At 37.2% G+C, this 18,068-nt stretch overlaps 1 protein-coding gene across 11 annotated transcripts in view; it reads left to right on the top strand.

Annotated features, from left to right (window-relative positions):
• Positions 1–18,068, top strand: part of SMYD3 (SET and MYND domain containing 3) — a 399,187-nt gene that overhangs the window by 316,223 nt on the left and 64,896 nt on the right. For all 11 annotated transcript variants that reach the window (XM_069009930.1, XM_069009940.1, XM_069009937.1 and 8 more), the window contains 3 exons: positions 2,551–2,618; positions 5,055–5,157; positions 11,961–12,071. In XM_069009930.1, coding sequence (XP_068866031.1) covers positions 2,551–2,618; positions 5,055–5,157; positions 11,961–12,071 — 282 coding nt within the window. The remainder of the gene's footprint in view (positions 1–2,550; positions 2,619–5,054; positions 5,158–11,960; positions 12,072–18,068) is intronic.

Here is an 18,068-nt window from a genome sequence, read left to right as displayed (position 1 = left end):
TAAATAGAAATGTGATTTCTATTTACACAATAGAGGTGATTTGGTAGATTTTTAGAAACTTTGTAACAAATCTGAAAGAGAACAAAAAACCAACCATATAGTGACAGACTATGAATATTTCATATTTTATACTCGTTGTAGGCTGCTAACTGTCTACAAAGGATTGTCATTGCATCATAGTTTCTCACACTGTGAATGGTGAGATCTCCCTCCTCTCACCACTCTATCTCAGTTCCTCTCTCTCCACTTGCTGAGCACAGAAAGCAGCCATTACTAAGGTTACTATTTGTAGTACACACGGGTGTCACTGTTGGATTTTTTCCATTCCTGAGTTTAAAAGGGGGGAAAGATTGTCTTCTAGGAGGTTAAAAAATCCTCATAGCACCTAACACTTCTTATGCCTCTGGTAGGATTGTGCACTGAATCATATAGCTCAGAATTCATGGGACCAGTTAGGCTTCTGCCTGTGTTTATGTATTTAAATACTTTTTTAGATCTGTATACTTCGGATTCCCATTATTGTATTTGAAACTGCAAATAATTATAAACTAGATGGCATTTCACTGCCTCACTGGGATATTGAGATGCACGTGTATACCATGAAAATATCTAAGAGAGGTTAAAAAGTGCCTTACAGTGAACTACTATTGAAAGTAGCTCTTCATGTCTGAATCTCAGCATATTCATTCATTTCAAATTTTTCTTTGCATTTATCCTGGTATAAAAAAAAACTAATGCATGTTTCAAAAAGAAAGACGTAAAACTATTGTGACTTCTGTGTGTAAAACTTTTCACATAATAGAATACATAACTTTAATAGAAAATGATGAAACAGTCTCAATAACTCTATGATGATCAAAATTCAATATATTAATATAAATATGTTATGGTAATAATAAGAGATTTGCAAGAAAGAGGAGTTAATTTGTTTCTAAGAGATGTTTGACCTCTGCTACTTTATGATCTTTTAGAGAGAGCTAAGGCTCACAAAAGCTGACTTTCAGCTTTATTTTACCTGGAAGGCATTATTTTTTCAATAACTACCAAAATCAAGTCAATATTTTTAGAACCAGGATAATTGCCACTTGAAATGGACTAATCTTTGCTCAGAAGTTGTCTGACACTTTATATCCAATGTCAGCAGGAAAGAAATAATTAAGATGTATGATTTTGGTAATTGATAGGGAACATTTGAATGGGTTACATAAATAATAGACTAATCAAAGTATTGTTTAACAGTTTACAAAAAACACATGCCCTACTGCATGTACATTTATTTAAATTAATGTTGCTGTCAGAATTTATGAGAAATTTTTAAAGAGGATTTCATTTTCACCTTATGGTTAATGCTCTCATAAATAATAATTTGTCAATTTATAAGATAAGTTACATTATTATATATAAAAAACATAGGTGTGCATTTACTGTTCTGGACAATTACTCTGTGGATAAAACTGCAACTTTCAAATCTCATTTCCATGTCTGCCAAATCCTACTCTTACTCATTTTCTGTTCTAATGAGAATTAATGGTATTAATAATCCAGTGCTATGCAGAAGAGACCTGGGACTTTTCTTTCATATGCAGTATCATGCAGTATTTTTCTTAATAAGATATTAGTATGTCATTGACTAACATATCTAAAAAATAAATTAGAAAAACCTCAAAACCAGCTCTTTCCCAAAAATCAAATATTTTAAAAATACACTCACAATTGAGTTCTGTTGGGTGTTTTTAAGGACATGAAAGTTATACTTGTTAATCATTTGCTAAGTGGTAATATATCTTGAACACCAAAAAAGCTCAGTCTCATAGTTTGGGGTAGGACTATATCTGCTTACAGGAATCTTCCATTCTTCCCCATTCTTTTCTAAAACCACTTTAATTGTGTATGACTGTATGAAGGAACAATACACTTACAATCTGAATATTTGAAATTAAAGAAAAGGTTGTATTTCTCTTGAATTGCAATTTGAACATGTTTTGTTATTGGATCTTCTACATGCAAACTAAAATACCCATAATGTGAAAGATACACTATTGCACAGTCTTTGCATTTATTTGTGCCTGTGTCAAGTTGCCAAAACTGAGGCTGCTATTTACTTCGAAACTGTCCCATATATATTCTTTGGGTTCCATTGCTACTTATTAAAAGGTGCTGTGACAGCCTGGCATCAGCAGAGACCCCTCATGGAAACAGCCACTCTTCATCAGTAGTCATCTGTTAGGTTGTTTCTGGGCTGAGCTTCTCAGGCTCTGTGTAGGGTGGCTTTTTTTTCTTCTCTGGACAGGAAAGTAGGGCCCCTGCATGTGTTTAACCCCACATTTTTGCAGGATACTAATATTTCTGCTTTTAATTGACAGCAGTTTTACAGGAGAGTGTGTCCCAGATGTGATTGCTCTAAAATGAAAGAGTACCAGTGTTGGTCTTGAATGTTTCCCATCCAGTTACCATTTGCCCCTTCATTTTATTTTGGTAGGTTTTTTTCACTTGAGTATGGGGTTTCCAAATAATTCTGGTAATCCTGGATTTTTTCCCCTGTTTTTACAGGTGACCTGTAACTGTTTCACCATCAGTAATGGAGAGATGCAGGATGTTGGTGTTGGCCTGTATCCCAGGTACTGTGGACACTCTTTCATTCACAGGCAAAATCTATGTCAGTTTTTTCCTCCTTTTTTCCAAGGTAGCTGTAAGGGGCATCAAAGCAGCAGGTAACGTGCCTAAATGAGAAACTGGGAAATGGAAATAAATTAAAGGAGAGTAAAAAAAAATTATCTAGTTGAAAACATTCTTAATAGTCCTGATTACAGCATTAAAACAGTTTAAATAGTATACATCTTTATATTTTATTTTTATGGAGGTGGTAGTCTTTTCTAAGTAAGAATAAATGCTGACACCAAGAATGCGCGACTGGGACTAGTTAAGGGAAACCTGTTCAGCGATGCTTTAGAATAAAGATATTTTGCACCTGAGAGCCTTCAGAATTAGTAATTTAAAAAAAAAGATTGATCTATTTATAAGTAAATTAGCATAACAAAGAAACCAGTAAGGTGAAAAAATAAGTCCCTTAAGAGATAGATGTTAATATTTGAATTTCTTATTATTGTTTCTTATTTGTACTAGGTAAGAAGTATGTACCAATGAAGGTTTTATCATCATAGAATTATTAACCTGTAATCATAAATATGGAAAATTAGTATGTATAGTTTAAAATTACATTTTACCATCTAATTTTTTTTAATGCATGCTTGAATTATGTTTGTCAATACCTCAGTGGGCCTGTCACTGTTGTTTCTTTTCCTACTAATGTCATATGTAAGATATGACTACGGACACTTAATATCTTGAGACCTGCCTTGTAGTAAAGATGAGGAAAAGCTGGTTAGGAGGATGTGGGAATTAGTGTCATGAAAAGTGCGAAACAGTAATTTGATTTCATAATGGAATGAAAACAATACTTGAGAAAAATGAAATATGATTTTGGAGCATTATTATTAGGGAAATGTTTGCTTTTGGTTGAAAAAAAGCCCTTAGCTGTGAAGAAAGTGTCTGTCTATGTTCAATGATAATGCACTGCCAAGGAATACAAGAGACTCTTTCCCAAGTCACTTCAGAGCAGTTTGAGTTTTGCTATAGCAAAAAAGCTGGGAAAATTGTGAACTTAAATCTGTGGTTTACAAGTCCTAGGCAAATGTCCTTCCAGATGAATTCATATGCTTCCAGACAGAATTGTCATCAAACCCACTAGTGTCTCCATGAGATGAAATTTAATTAGAAGTTCTTTATTTAGCCTTATTAAGAGATTGTATATTGTTGTATGGCTTGATAGCTTCAGCATCACAATATATTTCAAAATAGGTAAAATCCTGTGGTCCTGCTCTGCATCACCTTGCCAGCAGCTTTGGGAGTGTGCCCAGTGATCTCACAATAAGCGTAATGGATACTCTCCCAGTGGGTTCTTGAGGAGATTAGCCACAGATATTTTATTAGGCCAGAAGGGATATCAGAAGAGTCAGGCCCTTGTTGATACCTGCTCTAAGAGTCAAAAAGCTAAATAAACATGGTTTGGTGCAGGGGTCTGATCCTTGGCAACATCCTCTATTTTGCCAACAACGTTTGGGATTTTTAGTTGCTGAATAAGGCAGATAAGATTATAAATGCATCCAGGACCTGAATTAGCCAAAAATTCTTCTTCCAGGCTGATAATGCCAGAATTACTCTTTCAATGGGTCATTCCCATAAGGAAAGTACCATCAACCCCATTTCTGCTACAGCAGAAATGTTTGCCTGGAAAAGCCAGTTGTTTCTCAGCTAAGGAAACACATGACTCAAAAGTATATAGCAGATGTTGTTAACAGCCTCCTTCAGAGAGACAGAAGCTTGTATTTGGGCAGCGTGTGCGTCTTGAGAGTGCCAGCAGCTCCCTAATGAGCTGTGCTGCCCCAGCTGTCACATGCCACAAGAACAGAGGCTGTGGCCATGTGTAAAACAGAGGCAATGGCCATGTTTCTTCTTTAAACTCTGTACACCGAGTTCTTTGGCTTTGGGACATAGTATACTCCATTTTCTCCTGATCTGAAATAATGGGTTGATTGTTGGTCCCTTTGAGCTGTGCTTGCAATGACAGTCGGGTAATTGATCAGATTAGTGCCCTGACACTGAGAAGAAGCAATAGAAATATAACTCAGTCCCTCCTGCTCTGAACTGTCACAGTTACCTTGTTCCCCACTTGCCCTGTTCCCTGAATCAGGGTTCTTGGAGAGTCACTGGGAGGCCATTGCCTTCCTCCTGCCCTGAATACACAAAAAGCAGAAACACATGAAGAGATCTTGGTATGGCTCCTATTACCAATGAATATAAATCTCCTAAGCATTAATTTCCCTCCCCTAACCAAGAGCAGCTGATTTAACAGGGAATTTATTTGTTTCGTAACTTAATTGCTTGATACTTCAGATGTAATCATGTTAGCTACTTTCAAATGATTAAAAGGAAATGGCAGTAGAGACTCCTCTGTTAAGTTTTTTCTTTCTTTCCTCCTCTACCACCCCTCACAGCATGTCTTTACTGAACCACAGCTGTGACCCAAACTGCGTGATCGTTTTTGAAGGATACCAGCTTTTACTTCACTCTGTCCGAGAGATCCAGATTGGTGAAGAGGTAATTAACTTGTCCTCCCTTCCATCACAGACACCTGCAACAATGACATCTCCCTAAATAAATTCCAGACTGCTGGGCCACCAGCTTAATATTTTGATGATATATTGATGCCACTTTCTAGCACATAGCTATCAGGGGGAAAATGATAAATAGAATCATCTCTTCACACTGCCTGGGACCCATAATCATTACTTCTCATAAATCACTAGCAGTCTTGATAAATTCCTGTTCCTCCTTTCCTCCTCCAGGCACTTCATTTTGTTTGTATTTGAGTGTCTTTACCCTGACGGGAACACTTACAATATTTCTGAGTGGAATGCAGTGTTCACTAAGTCACTGCAACAAGAAGCATTTGTCAGGCAGCAACTATGCAGTTGTGGTAAACCTTTCATTGACAGTGAAAGCAACAAAACAAGGTTTGTTTCCTTGTCCATTTCACTAGGAAAGACTTCAAAATATCCTTTTTAAGAGATTTCTGATTTGATATAAGGTATTATCTACTTTATAACAGCACTAGTATTAATTTGAAAATAAGCGTTTGTGGCTAGAAATCAAAGTGAATGTGTTTTGAGCACTGCAGTACTGAATTTGCCTAGTAAGACCTGAAAAGAGATGTGTGCATATATGTAACTTTACATGCACCAATGACCTACACAGTCCTAGCTGTTAGTCACTTCAGAATCATCATCCAATATGGTTCATGCCTGTTCTTAAAACTGTGAGTATGAAGACCATACATATTTTAATTTAGACATAGTATTTATTTTCCTCCCTATGAAGTTTCTTCTTATTCAATGTATCTTTTCTTAAAGATAGTAGGCTATCAAAGTAAGTAAATGGTAGAATATCTTTTTCAGCAAAACATTGTTGAGAACCAACAGAAATGTTTTTGCATACTGACCTTTTTGCCAAGAGAAATCTTTCAGGATACAATATATATTTGTGGAGCTATTAACTGTAGCCATCTTTCAGTCCAGCATTCTTGTTTAAGTGTAATTATAGACACTTTTCTTCTATTTTATCCGTAAACCATAACTTTCCTCTTGGCTTCCCAGTTCACTAAGATGGGATGCTTATTTAAAAATACAGTCGATTTTAATGTCTTACCGGGAAGAAAATGGGCTTTAGGCTTAAAAGACAAAATAAAACTGCAAAGTCAGTATTAGTTTAGATCTGTTATGGGAAGAGAAGGAAAATAAAATTTTTATGAGGGTGTTTACAAGTCAGCAGTTCAATATTATTTTCTACACCTATTTAATTTTAATTTTCATAACTCCAGCATTTTTGTGTTCTGCATAATGACTTTGGTGCAACTTTCCACACTGCCTTACTGCTTGCCTGCAGCAGGGTGAGTTCAGTTTTAGTAATAGCCATGTATTGAATTTACAAACTTATGTATGTGAAACGACATTATCTGTTGTGAGCTGAGTTTTAGCTTATACTGCTGATGTCATGACCTGAGCTAATGGGAGAGAAGATACATGTTAGGGAGGAAACTGATTGGGTTTTCTGAATAAATTGGGTGCTCTGAGATGGTAGGATGAACACTATTTCAAGTCACAAGGCAACAAGAAAAACTTAATTATAATAACTAGAAAATTCCTCTTATCCTGTCAAACTTACACTAGCTTCAGAATGAGATCCCCTGTAAAATAATTAATAGAAAATAAGCACTAACATGTATTAGAAATAAACGCTAAGTAGCGAGTCAGGCTCAGATTAGTAGAAGAGGACTGTGGCTTTTCCATCCATTCAGGAACATGTTTTTGCACATTTGTAGTGCTTTCTGCCAGAGCACACTACAGAAATTTATTCATGCTAGGACTTGCTGACCACCTATAATTGCAGGGAAAACAGAGACGGGGGAGCTGAGACGACTGGCCATTGAGGTCATCTCAGCATTCTGAACCTTGCTTCCAGAAGCTCAGAACTAATTGTAGCAACTTTTTTGCTCTTCAAGATAATTATAGAATCACAGAATGTTTAGAGTCGGAAGGGACCTCAGAGATGATCTCATTCCAGCCCCCCTGCTGTAGGCAGAGACACCTTTCACTAGACCAGGCTGCTCAGAGCTCTATCCAACCCAGCCTTGAACTCTTCTAGGAATGGGGCCTCCATAACTTCTCTGTAATGCTGACCATCACAGTTTTTATAACTTTAGGTGATGTTAATTTCACAGCACACAAAGGTTTCCTTTACCTGAAGTTCTTTGCAAAAATGAAATTTAAGTGTTGCAAAGAAAGGTGGGATGTGGGGAAGGATTATAAAAAAGCAAAAATTATTCATCTAGAGATCACAAGGGCTCCTTTAGTGATAAAGTAGCCTATCAGCTAGTTTTGTCAAAAAGACAAGCAGCCTACTCTGAAGAGGTCTTCATCATTTTCCTGCCCTTAAGTAACCACTTCAAACAGCATCAAGACGTGCTATAATTTCAACTGACGTTTTGTTAGTTGCTGAGTCTACCTGGTGTTTTGCAGGCAGACACGAGATGATTTTGCCTCTTCTCCAATCAGAAGTCATACGGCTTCAAATCAATTAGTCTTGCTGGCAGACAGAATGGATTATCTGAGGTGCAGTTCTGCTCCAAAATGGGTACTTTGCTTTTCACCAGCTTCAGAGTTCAGTTAGAAAAAGTTTGTATCTTTCTTCAGAATATTGGATAACTGATCATTCCCTTACTGTGGTAGCCAGTCACCCCATGACTCTGTGATGCCATGTTGCCCCTGTTCCCTGCCCTAGCCCTGGCCACCCCCTCGGTTTCTTTCTATTGGCTCCTGTACCCCAACCCCACCCAGGGACCACCCCCAGGCCCTTACAAAACCACCCCACACCCAGACCACGAGGTCTTTCTGTCTCTGCCTCCGAGGGTGGTGGGACAGGATGTGAATAAAGCCATCTTACCACCCTCATGGGAGACCCTTCTCTATCTCCTTCATCACCACTGCGTTGTAACGCTGCTGGCTGCTGGAGCCACATCGAGGGGCTGTCCCAAATGGACTCCGGGATGTGACCGGTCACACGGCCCTAGGGAACTGCAGCCTGCTAGGCAGAGTCAAGCAGTTACCACACCTTACAGAGCAACACTTTTTTAAAATTAATACTGGAAAATAATTTCAGATGATGAGCAAGTAAATCTATTTTCATGATAGATTTCAACCAAGTTATGTAAAGTTTCTTTACTGTAATTCTGTGAGAAGTTTTATATCTATGTATGCTTGACACATTACATTTTGTCCCATTACAGTTTTTAAAACCAAATTTTTCCTTGAGTTACAAGGCATTTTGATCTTCCATGCCAAAACAGAAAGTACAGACTGTTAACCACTGTCTCAGGAACAGATTTCTGTACACAATCCTCCCTAAGACTCTGAGACCCATGACTGCAAAACCAAGAAGATTCCCTTTTTTCTCCCTGCCATTTGCATTAAAATACTTGATTTTAAATTTTTACTGAATTTTCTGTCTCGAAATTTAGAGTTCTATTCTGTTACAAAAAAAAATCCCCATAAATTAAGTCCACTGCATCGTGGCAGTACTGGAAAATTGTGTCCACCTCATTTGGTAGATGAGGAACATGAGAAACTAACTACCATATCTAAGATTAAAGCATTTCTGTGTCAGAGCAAGAAGCAGGGCTCAAACAGTGCTGTATTTCTAAGAAGGAAGTCTTAAGAGTCAGTAAGTCTCATGGCTGTTAAATAATTCCTTGCCTTCATAAATGTTTTTAATATATATTCTCCAGTTAGGGGAGGAAAGATTTACTGCATTCTTTATAAACGATGCAATAAAGAGGCAAGCTTTGGTCAGTTGAAGTAATATTTTAATTAGTAGCATACATCCCTCATGCAAATACCATTAGGACAACCTTTGATAAATGGGCATATTTCCTAAATATGTACAAGTTAAATGAGCCTTTCATCTAATGAAGTGATCCAAAATTAAAGCAAGTGGAGGAGAGAGACTTGAATACAGAAATTTTGTGTTTAAACAATTAAATGATTAGTATAGACTCAGTCACTGTTAGGTTGGTCATGTTTCTAAATATTCTAATTATATTTTACCACTCAGTCTGCCAGCTACAAACATTTTTTCACTTATGGATTTCTGCTGGCAGGGCTGGGAATTTGAACTTGGGCCTCTAACAGCAAGAGAAACTCTTAAGTTGTTAAAATGCTAAAAGGAGATACCACTGTGATGAAGCCTCTTGTCTTTCTGTCCAGTCATATGCTTTAATCCAGAGCAGGTTGTTATGTGACTGTTCATATCCACAACTGGTAACCTCTGAAAAAGAAATGTCTTTTTTGAAACTTCTTCCTACTCCCAAGGGTTTTGCAACATAAATGAAAAAAAAGGAGGGGGGGGGGGGAAGCTAAAAATATAAAAAGAGAAAGGGATGAAGCCTATAGGCTGGATAGGTAAGGGATATTTGATATTGCCTCTGTGTTTGTTTCGCAGTATTATAACTGAACCCTGCCTAATGATGGTTTCAACAGCAATGACAGGGTTTAAACCATTGTCTTAAATATTTTGGCAAAGAATAGACTAATATCATATGAATTACTTTTCCCAGAAGATTCCTGCTGTCTTGCACTGTGCCTGAAGTTGATTAAATCCCTTTTACGGCTGGATGCCACCTGAACCTAAAGCCCAGCAGGACACGAGTCAAAACCAGAGATGTTTATGCAGAGGGCAAGAGACAGGGAACAGCCAGTATGTGGAATGAGTTTGACAGAAAGCACTTGTGAGTTGCAAGGAGACATGAAGATCAGGAGGCTTGTGATGGGAGAGGGGAATTGGGTTTGGAATGTCTGAAGGATGAGGTTAGAACTGCAGCTTGGCTGGAAAATGCTTTGTGGGAAGGGAGACAGATCTTTCTTACCACACCAAGGAGGATGCAGATTAGGACCAGCTGTGGAAAGAAGTGAGGACAAAGTTGTTGGGGTCACTGAAGATGTTTGAGCTATCAGAGTAGGGCTGCAAGGACTGTTTACTTGGGAAAGTAAGAGAACACAGCTGGGGGAAAAGGTGTAAGATAAGGCTGAAGGACAGACCTGAGACTGGCACAAGATGAAATTGTCCCATTGTACCAAATGTGGTTATGTAAGGAGCTAGAATTGATGGCTGGAGAACAGATTTAGATAATCAGGTGTTGAGAATAAGACAGGAAAATGATACTTATATTGAGGGGTAGAGAAAGAATAAGAGCAACATTGGAGATAATGGGGCAGAAGAGACAAAGCTTGGGAGCAAAGGATGGAAAATAAATAAGCAGCACAATTTCCATCCATTCACTGCAGAAAGATCAGAGGGAAGCCTATGGCTCCTGTGTAGAATATTAGTACAGACTGTTCTGCTGTAAGCCAGCAGTGGTGAAACTAATCCTCTCTTGGCTCAGACATGCACAAGCTGGGACAGAACAACATTATATAGAACGCTAAACCTAACAAAGTTCTCACACTAACTTTTGATTAATTGTGGAATTTTAATTTGTCTCTTTCATTAATAATACTATTAATCTTCAATTATGAGGCCATATTTATTTTAAGTGCTTGACTTTGCCATCTCAGTAGACTTCTTTTAACACAGTCCTCCTTCAATATGTAATCAAATTACACTGTAATAATAAATGAAAATAATGCAGGCATTGTTTTAGTTGCTTGTTAATTGCTCATTCAATTAGAATGCTCAGTAATTTGCAAAATGCAGGTTCTGACAATGGATTTCATGGTCATTAGTAAAATTGGTCAGGTTTTCCTATAATTTCTTTGAATGGACTCTCATGATTTAACCGAAAACCATGTGAAAATTCTCCCAATTAGTTGAAGTGTCTAGGCTTAGCATGAAATAATGTGACCTGATTTTTTTCAGCTCTGACCTCTCTGGAGTGTTTCAAAGTATGTTGGGTGTATAGTGTAATCACTCAATAGCATGTGTGACTGTATGCTGGTCTGAGCTGAGCTGCTTTTTTGTTATATTCTTTTCCTTATCATTAGCTTGTGCCTGTGCAGCACTTTAAACATTTCAAGAACTCTACAAATGGTTAGTCCTGTAAAATTCTTTCTGGCAGACGTCAAAGTGAACAAACTACAGACTTCTCTGTAGTTCATTGGAATTCACTCTGTGCAGTGTAAGAAGCTGAAAATGGCACAAATGTAGGCACAAATTTTCTTTTATCGTTTTAATAAATCTTCTTGTCAATAGTTCCAACAACTTAGACTGCAATGTTTTCATGCTTCCTTGGTCACAAGGGAAACACCACAGACGTACTGAAAATGGGTATGGCATAAGAGGGATTATCCTCAGGCTCAAACATATATTTTCAAGAAACTAAGGGCTTCTCTGAGAAAAAAATTTTGGAGATAGTTGGATACTATGTAACAGCACTGATAAATACACACCTAAACTCTGGAGCTACACAGAGCTTACGTGTGAGATTTCATACACAAGGAATTCAGACACTGACTTTTTTTGCTCTCTTTTCTTACTCTCCTTTCTTTTTTTCATTTTTCTTCCAAATAAGGATTAAAAGTTGATATAGTGATAATTTTGGGGGGCAATAATAATTTCATACGATATTGATCTTGAAATGTGGAAAAGTATTCTTCCATGGAAATTATTTTTCCCTTTTTTTCACCTTCTGTAGAAGTAGTCAATTTCTTCTAGAAAATAATCTGTTAACATTTTATTTTATTCCAGGAAAAATGTTGAATCAAAAAAATGTTGCTTCTGCTAACACATACACTGAATATGGATTTTTTTGTAAAATGTACCAACTCTTTTTTTTTTTTATGTACTGCGTGCAGCTCACCATCAGCTACGTTGAATCACTGATGCCTACCAGGGAACGCCAAAAGCAACTGGTGCGCCAGTATTGCTTTGAATGTGATTGTCTTCTCTGCCAGAATCAAGAGAAGGTAGGTTGAGAGAAAAAATTCCTTGCCAATGAAAAAGAATTTTCCAAGGCCCGTCAGCAGCTTCCCTTCCATAATGTAATACTTCTCTTTTGCTACTAACTGAATGGCCAGAATAGGGGAGAAAATTACCTCTGCCATTATTGTGGTTTTTTGTTGCTATGAAGGACAACTCTGAAGGAAAGAAAAGCAGGAAATGTTGGCATTTTTCTATTCAGAAGAATAATCTTGGAACTTCAACTGAAGCCAGTGGTCTCATACTACAGGAAGGTTGTGCTTATCCTCAAAATAATGTTGAATTAATTCTGCCAGACACCTGCATCAGTAATTTTCAAGAACTACCAGGCTTGTTCAGCAGTTGTTAGAACAGTGAACCTCCTTGGGTGACTGTAGTTTTTATGCTCACTTACGTGACAAGCTCTTGGAGTAGCAGGTCAGTAGTTGTAGTAGATAAACTTTTGTTCAGTGTGATCTCTTACTAGGGTTCAGCCTAGCCTGATGTGATTATGTTCTGGCTTGCTTCATATTTATACAACCTTGGCACAATAAATTTGTCTCAGAGCCTGATGAGAGATCAAATGGAATAGGCAAAATGAGGCTGGCTTCATAGCAGCTTATGCACTTAGTCTCTTTTGTTATATGTACAGCTCTTATTTTCACAACTGCCTGTTTGGAGTGAGTCACCTGCCACAGCTAAATGTGTTCCTGCAAGATTACAAATAGTAAGAAAGGTATTGATGAAAATGTAATTCTAAGGAACATAATATGATTCATGAAATAATTGCTGCAAAGAAAAAGAAACCCCCAAAGTTTAAACTGTAACATATGCTTTGATTCATCAGTAGGCAGCTCAAAAAAGAGAACACAGAAAATTTCAGGCTTATGACATAATGCTAAATTAGTTCCTGTCGGTGTTGGCGTTCTGTGCCTGATAAAGGCTGCTGCAATTCTACTCAGAGGCAGTGAAGTGAAGACCTCTTTTGTCTTTCTTTTGAAGATGGTCACTCAAGTGCCATGAAATCTTGGATTAGTTTTGGGTAAATGGCATCTTCACAGATGCAATGATGATTAAGAAAAATAAGCAGGCTAAAGAGTCTTCAAGGATCACCTAACAGTTTGTGAAAGGGTAGACAAGTGGTGTAAAGGCCATTCAGCATGTGGAATGTTTTAAGAAAAAATATCCCCAGGCTGGTGTATATGTCATTGTAAGAATCAACATATAACAGCAAAAAATACTGTAGTGAAATTATATGTGCATATATTCATGAAAGCAATACTCTCATACATCGGTTAAAATTAATTCATGATTTTTTTTCTTTTTGAAAATATAATTGCCATTTGTGTTCATATTCTACAGATCTATTTTTTGCCTTTCCACAAAATTTCCTTGGGAATGATATTGTGAAATGTTTGGAAAGCATTTTGTGACCGCATTCTGAAATTCTGTGATTGTCTGATCGTTACCATGTAGAGAGGTCTGTGAAGGTCTAGAAGCCTCATGGCAACTTTGTCTGTGGATGTCTATGAAGAAGACATCTTTATCCTCAGCTTCAGTTTAGGGTGATCAAATATTATCTGCAGCAGTCCTCATAGTATTGTGTTTCATTTCTCTGTGACACCTGGATTTGTAAAATCTCTACATGACTAGCTTGGAAACTTGGATTTTTTTTTTTTTCCCCCGTTTATCTCAGTCACTGTTAGTAAGCTGAGAGTTGTGTAACACTGCAGGTACAGCAGCAGATAATATTTTTGGAAATTCTGGGGTTTTAAACTACAGAATGTCTAGATGCTTAAAAGTCATGAGTTGATAAAATTATTCAATAACGTCCCTGCTGAAATACCCCTGATACTGAGATAGATTTCCAAGTCATCTTGGAAAATTTTTAAAAAGCAAAATCTTTGTCAATAGAATAGGCAAGAGCTGTAACTTTGGGGCATCAAGAGTGGCAGAGTCAATATTGTGAATCAATAAATATAGTCAGCTAATAGTAAATTCCCATATTACAACATCTCTTTGCCAAAAAAAAAAATGGTTTAGTCAACAGCAATTCATCTTGTATATTTTTCTTATAGGTAAAAATGCAAATTCCAGAAATGCTTTATGCATTCAAGTAAGTTCTTGTGTGTTGGGGATTTTTTTCTGTTGCAGTCAGCTCATCAAAAAAGCTAGAATCCTTTTTGAAATCACATTTATGGGCACTTACACAAACACTTAAAGAGTTTACATTACTCCAGTCTGAGTGTGCTTGCAAGCTACTGAACACATACTAGGGACCAGTGAAAGCTCTCGAGATGCACACATCAATTTACAATAAAGCTTTAAGTCAAGTGATTTCCACTGTAGCTTTTATGCTACACCTTTTGTAATGTTTTAAAAGTGATCCTGCAAATCCTGTGGGAAATATACGTTACAGTTTATATGAAGAGCACATAAACTTTATGTCTATTTGTACTTAGTTACATGCATCTTTATTTATTAATTTTTAGAAAAATACTTGGCAAGATAATTATCAATGAAATTTATGTTTCCTGCTGTAGTATTTTAAAGGCTTGTTCATTTAGTGTTACATGCCTGAGTGAAAAAGGATGGTGTCAAGTTTCTGTTCTCAAGTCAGTTACTGACTGCAAGTGACCCTGGATAATTCATTTTATTCAAGAGCAACCTTTGTGTTTTCTAAGATCCAACCCTTATTTTTCATAATTGGTGGGAAGCTACCATTTCAGCTGGAGCTGAACAGGTTTTGGACTAGAAAACAGATCTAACAGGTCTATATTGGGGACCATTTTTGTGAATGTTCTGTGAATCTTTGGTTTGTTCAGTTTCTACAAATGCAGTGAGAAGATAATTTGTAGGTAGTTTATACTTCTGCTGAGTATTCTGATGCCCAAAGGATAATAAAGAGAGATGCTGTATTTTCGAAGGTATTTTAGCTTCACGTGATGGATTTGTTTAAATGAGAATAATTCCTTGAAGCAGAATGGTTTGAGGTTTATTTGTGCCTTCCTCATACCGAGAGAGAATACAAGCAGCTCATTCATACTGTCTTCAGTGGAAATCCATGAAAACTGGAATGGATAAAAGAGGTTAACGGAATGCCTTCAAGCAAATGCCCACTCTTTAGATAGATAAAGTGTGGTGAGATAAATTATGCTGCTCCATGAAGTATATATAAACACAAAATCAAGACTGACATGATTACATTTCTGTGCTAGCTGACATGGATAACCAGAGTGCAATTGCAACACTGCCTAAATATACACAGTTCCCTTGCACAATTGTCAGGATCTGAGACTCTAATATGGCAAAGGCTACATTTTCAAGTATCATGAAGTGGGCTGCAGCCCAACTACAGGGACCCTTGCTGAAGCCAAAGTTACTGAAGTTTAGCATCAACTTCAGCTGATACACGCTGGCGCTCAGTGTGAGCAGACACAGCCCCAGACCAAGTGGAGAGTTCCATGGCTGAGCAGTCACAATTGCAGTGCCTGCAAAATTAGAAGAAATGTTCCTCACTGGTCACTGCTGGTGAAAGGACTTCAAAGTGAATCTTTATTTGCTATACAGTAGTAGTTCTTTATCTTCCTCGCCATCTGTGAGCACAACCAAGGAATAATCTAGGTGCATAGCTGTTATTAAGGATAAGAAAACATAGATGCAAACAGTGGCAATAGCTGGACTGGGGATCTTAAATAATTTTTGGTGCCTGAGCCTCAATGTGAGCTGCATTTTAATTCTAAGGATGTACTATAATGCTGGCCAGCATCTTTTAGCAGCTGGTCAAGCAGCCTGGCAAGTACAAATACATTGCTGTAAACTGGCTAAGATAAGACTGAGGTGAACCTTCTAGTGGTTCAGTTCCTGACAAATTAAATGGCACTAACTACAAATCTAAACAAGACTTTTGTCCAAAGTTAGGAAAAAAAAAATCAGGAACTAAAAGAGGGGAAGAAAACATATCTTCCTAAAAATCATTCATAGAATACTTCCCGTCTGTCAATACTTTAAGTTACAGCTACTGTATTGTCTTCAGTTCATTGTATCTCTGACAGCTTTATACATTAATCTTTGCTCCATTTTAAGGTCAATCTCCACTGTAATTCAGGAACGTGTGCCAAGCTGAACTCTTGGCAACATATACTATTCCAGCACATAAAAGCCCCTTACATTAATTAAAGATGGGATTACATTGATGACAAACATTTTAAATGAAGAACGTTTTTTTCCACAGTCATGAGCCAGAGTATTGTTCATGTTGTACATCTTCAGCCAAGGATTTCAGGGACATTTGTGCTTATAGAATTGCTTTGTTATGAGTTGTCTTTCTCTTTTGGAGCCAGCATTTAATATTTTAGTCTAGCTTGGTTTTTGGAAAGCTTTATTTATTACAAGGTCAAAAGCAATGGACTTGACTCTGAATCATTTTTATATTTGGCCAGTGTTTGACAGTTGCCAAAGTTAATGACAACAGTAAGCACGTTATTCCTTTAATCAGTTTATTGCTTTGCTTAGTAGTTACTTATATTGCAGCCAGAATTTTGGTAGAAAACATCACAAGTCCAGTTTCCAACTCAAGGATTTTCAAAATCAGGTCATGTGAACAGCAGCCAAGCTATCAACCTCTACATAAAAATATCCCTGCAATTCTTTACCTCTTACTGCATACATCCACCAGCTCTGTTATAAGAAACTCCCCACAGAATAAGTTCCTGAATGTGAAGTTTTGACATTATTTTTCTAGCTGAGGAAACAACACAACTGTAATTTAGGACTTCATCAAATGTAAGTAAATTGATCAAATTAGTTGCTACAGCATATGTCCGTGGTTGGTTTGCCTCACCAGGTTTCCTGAAAGACACTTGAATATGGCCAAAGATAGACTATACAACACTTGCACCTTCGATCTTCACGTTTGCTCTCAGCAGTACCTTTGAAGAATATGTGCTTAAATTACAGAGACATTGTTACATGAAGAATATTATTATTGACTGTTGGTTTTAATTAGCATGTAAAGGCTTCATGCAAGATCACTGTACTGGTGTTAGTACAAAAATGTCACCCCTCCCTCAGGGATCGTATATTTAGGACACAGGAAACACAGAATTATATGTTAAGAAATGTCTTTTAAAATTGCTGAATTGTCAAGTTCCATAAGTTTGTGTCCCAGTTTTCCTAATATTTATTTATTTTTAGATACTTACATTCTCACTAAGTTTCCTAAGTACAATATGAAAGATGAGACCTCCAAATTAATTCAAAAGATGAAGCCTGGGAAGCAAGGATTCAATAGGATGGTTGAAAACAAGTCCCTTTATGCAGCTAACTGAACATAAAACCCTTTGATCAAAGCAAATAAAAAACTTGGGGCATCTGTTTCTCTAGTCATGATTCTAAGAAACTTGCTAAGTAACAATTTACCAAAGGGTGTGTTTAAAAAAAAAAAAAAATCAGGACTGTTTTCCAACAGAATCCTCATTTAATTAATTTCCTATCAAAATACAGAGTTTGCAATAGTTAATTGTAGAACTTGTTCATTCCTCATCTTCTTTTACTGTTTTGCAACTAGAAGTGCCTTTGAAGCAAACTACAGAATGACATCAAGCCAGAGATCAGTCTACCCATCTACTCTTCCAGCCCAACGTCAGTATAACCAGTGCCTACAAAAGTCAGTGGCAGTAATTAGAGCCCACTGGGACACAATGCTGTTTCTTTCCATAGGTGGCTGGCTGTTTCTTCCCTCTGGCAAGGCATTTGCTAGTGACATAAACCCTGGATTCATTTCTGAAATCCAACAGTTATACTAACAATCTTCTGTTTCTTTCAGAGGATCTTACCCTCTTGGGATGAATTTCCAGAGAGCCAAGGACAGAGGGCTATTTTTCTGGTGCCAAAATGACAGTAAAAAACAAGGCAGCCACTTCTAATTTCTGGGATCTCTTGTTCATTAACAAAGGCATCATCTCTTCAGCTTCTTTAGCATTTCTTACATGACTTCTGAGGCT

This window comes from Aphelocoma coerulescens, chromosome 3 (genome assembly GCF_041296385.1).
Source record: "Aphelocoma coerulescens isolate FSJ_1873_10779 chromosome 3, UR_Acoe_1.0, whole genome shotgun sequence".
Classification (NCBI taxonomy): Eukaryota; Metazoa; Chordata; class Aves; order Passeriformes; family Corvidae; genus Aphelocoma; species Aphelocoma coerulescens.
This window is presented reverse-complemented; position numbering and strand designations above follow the sequence as displayed.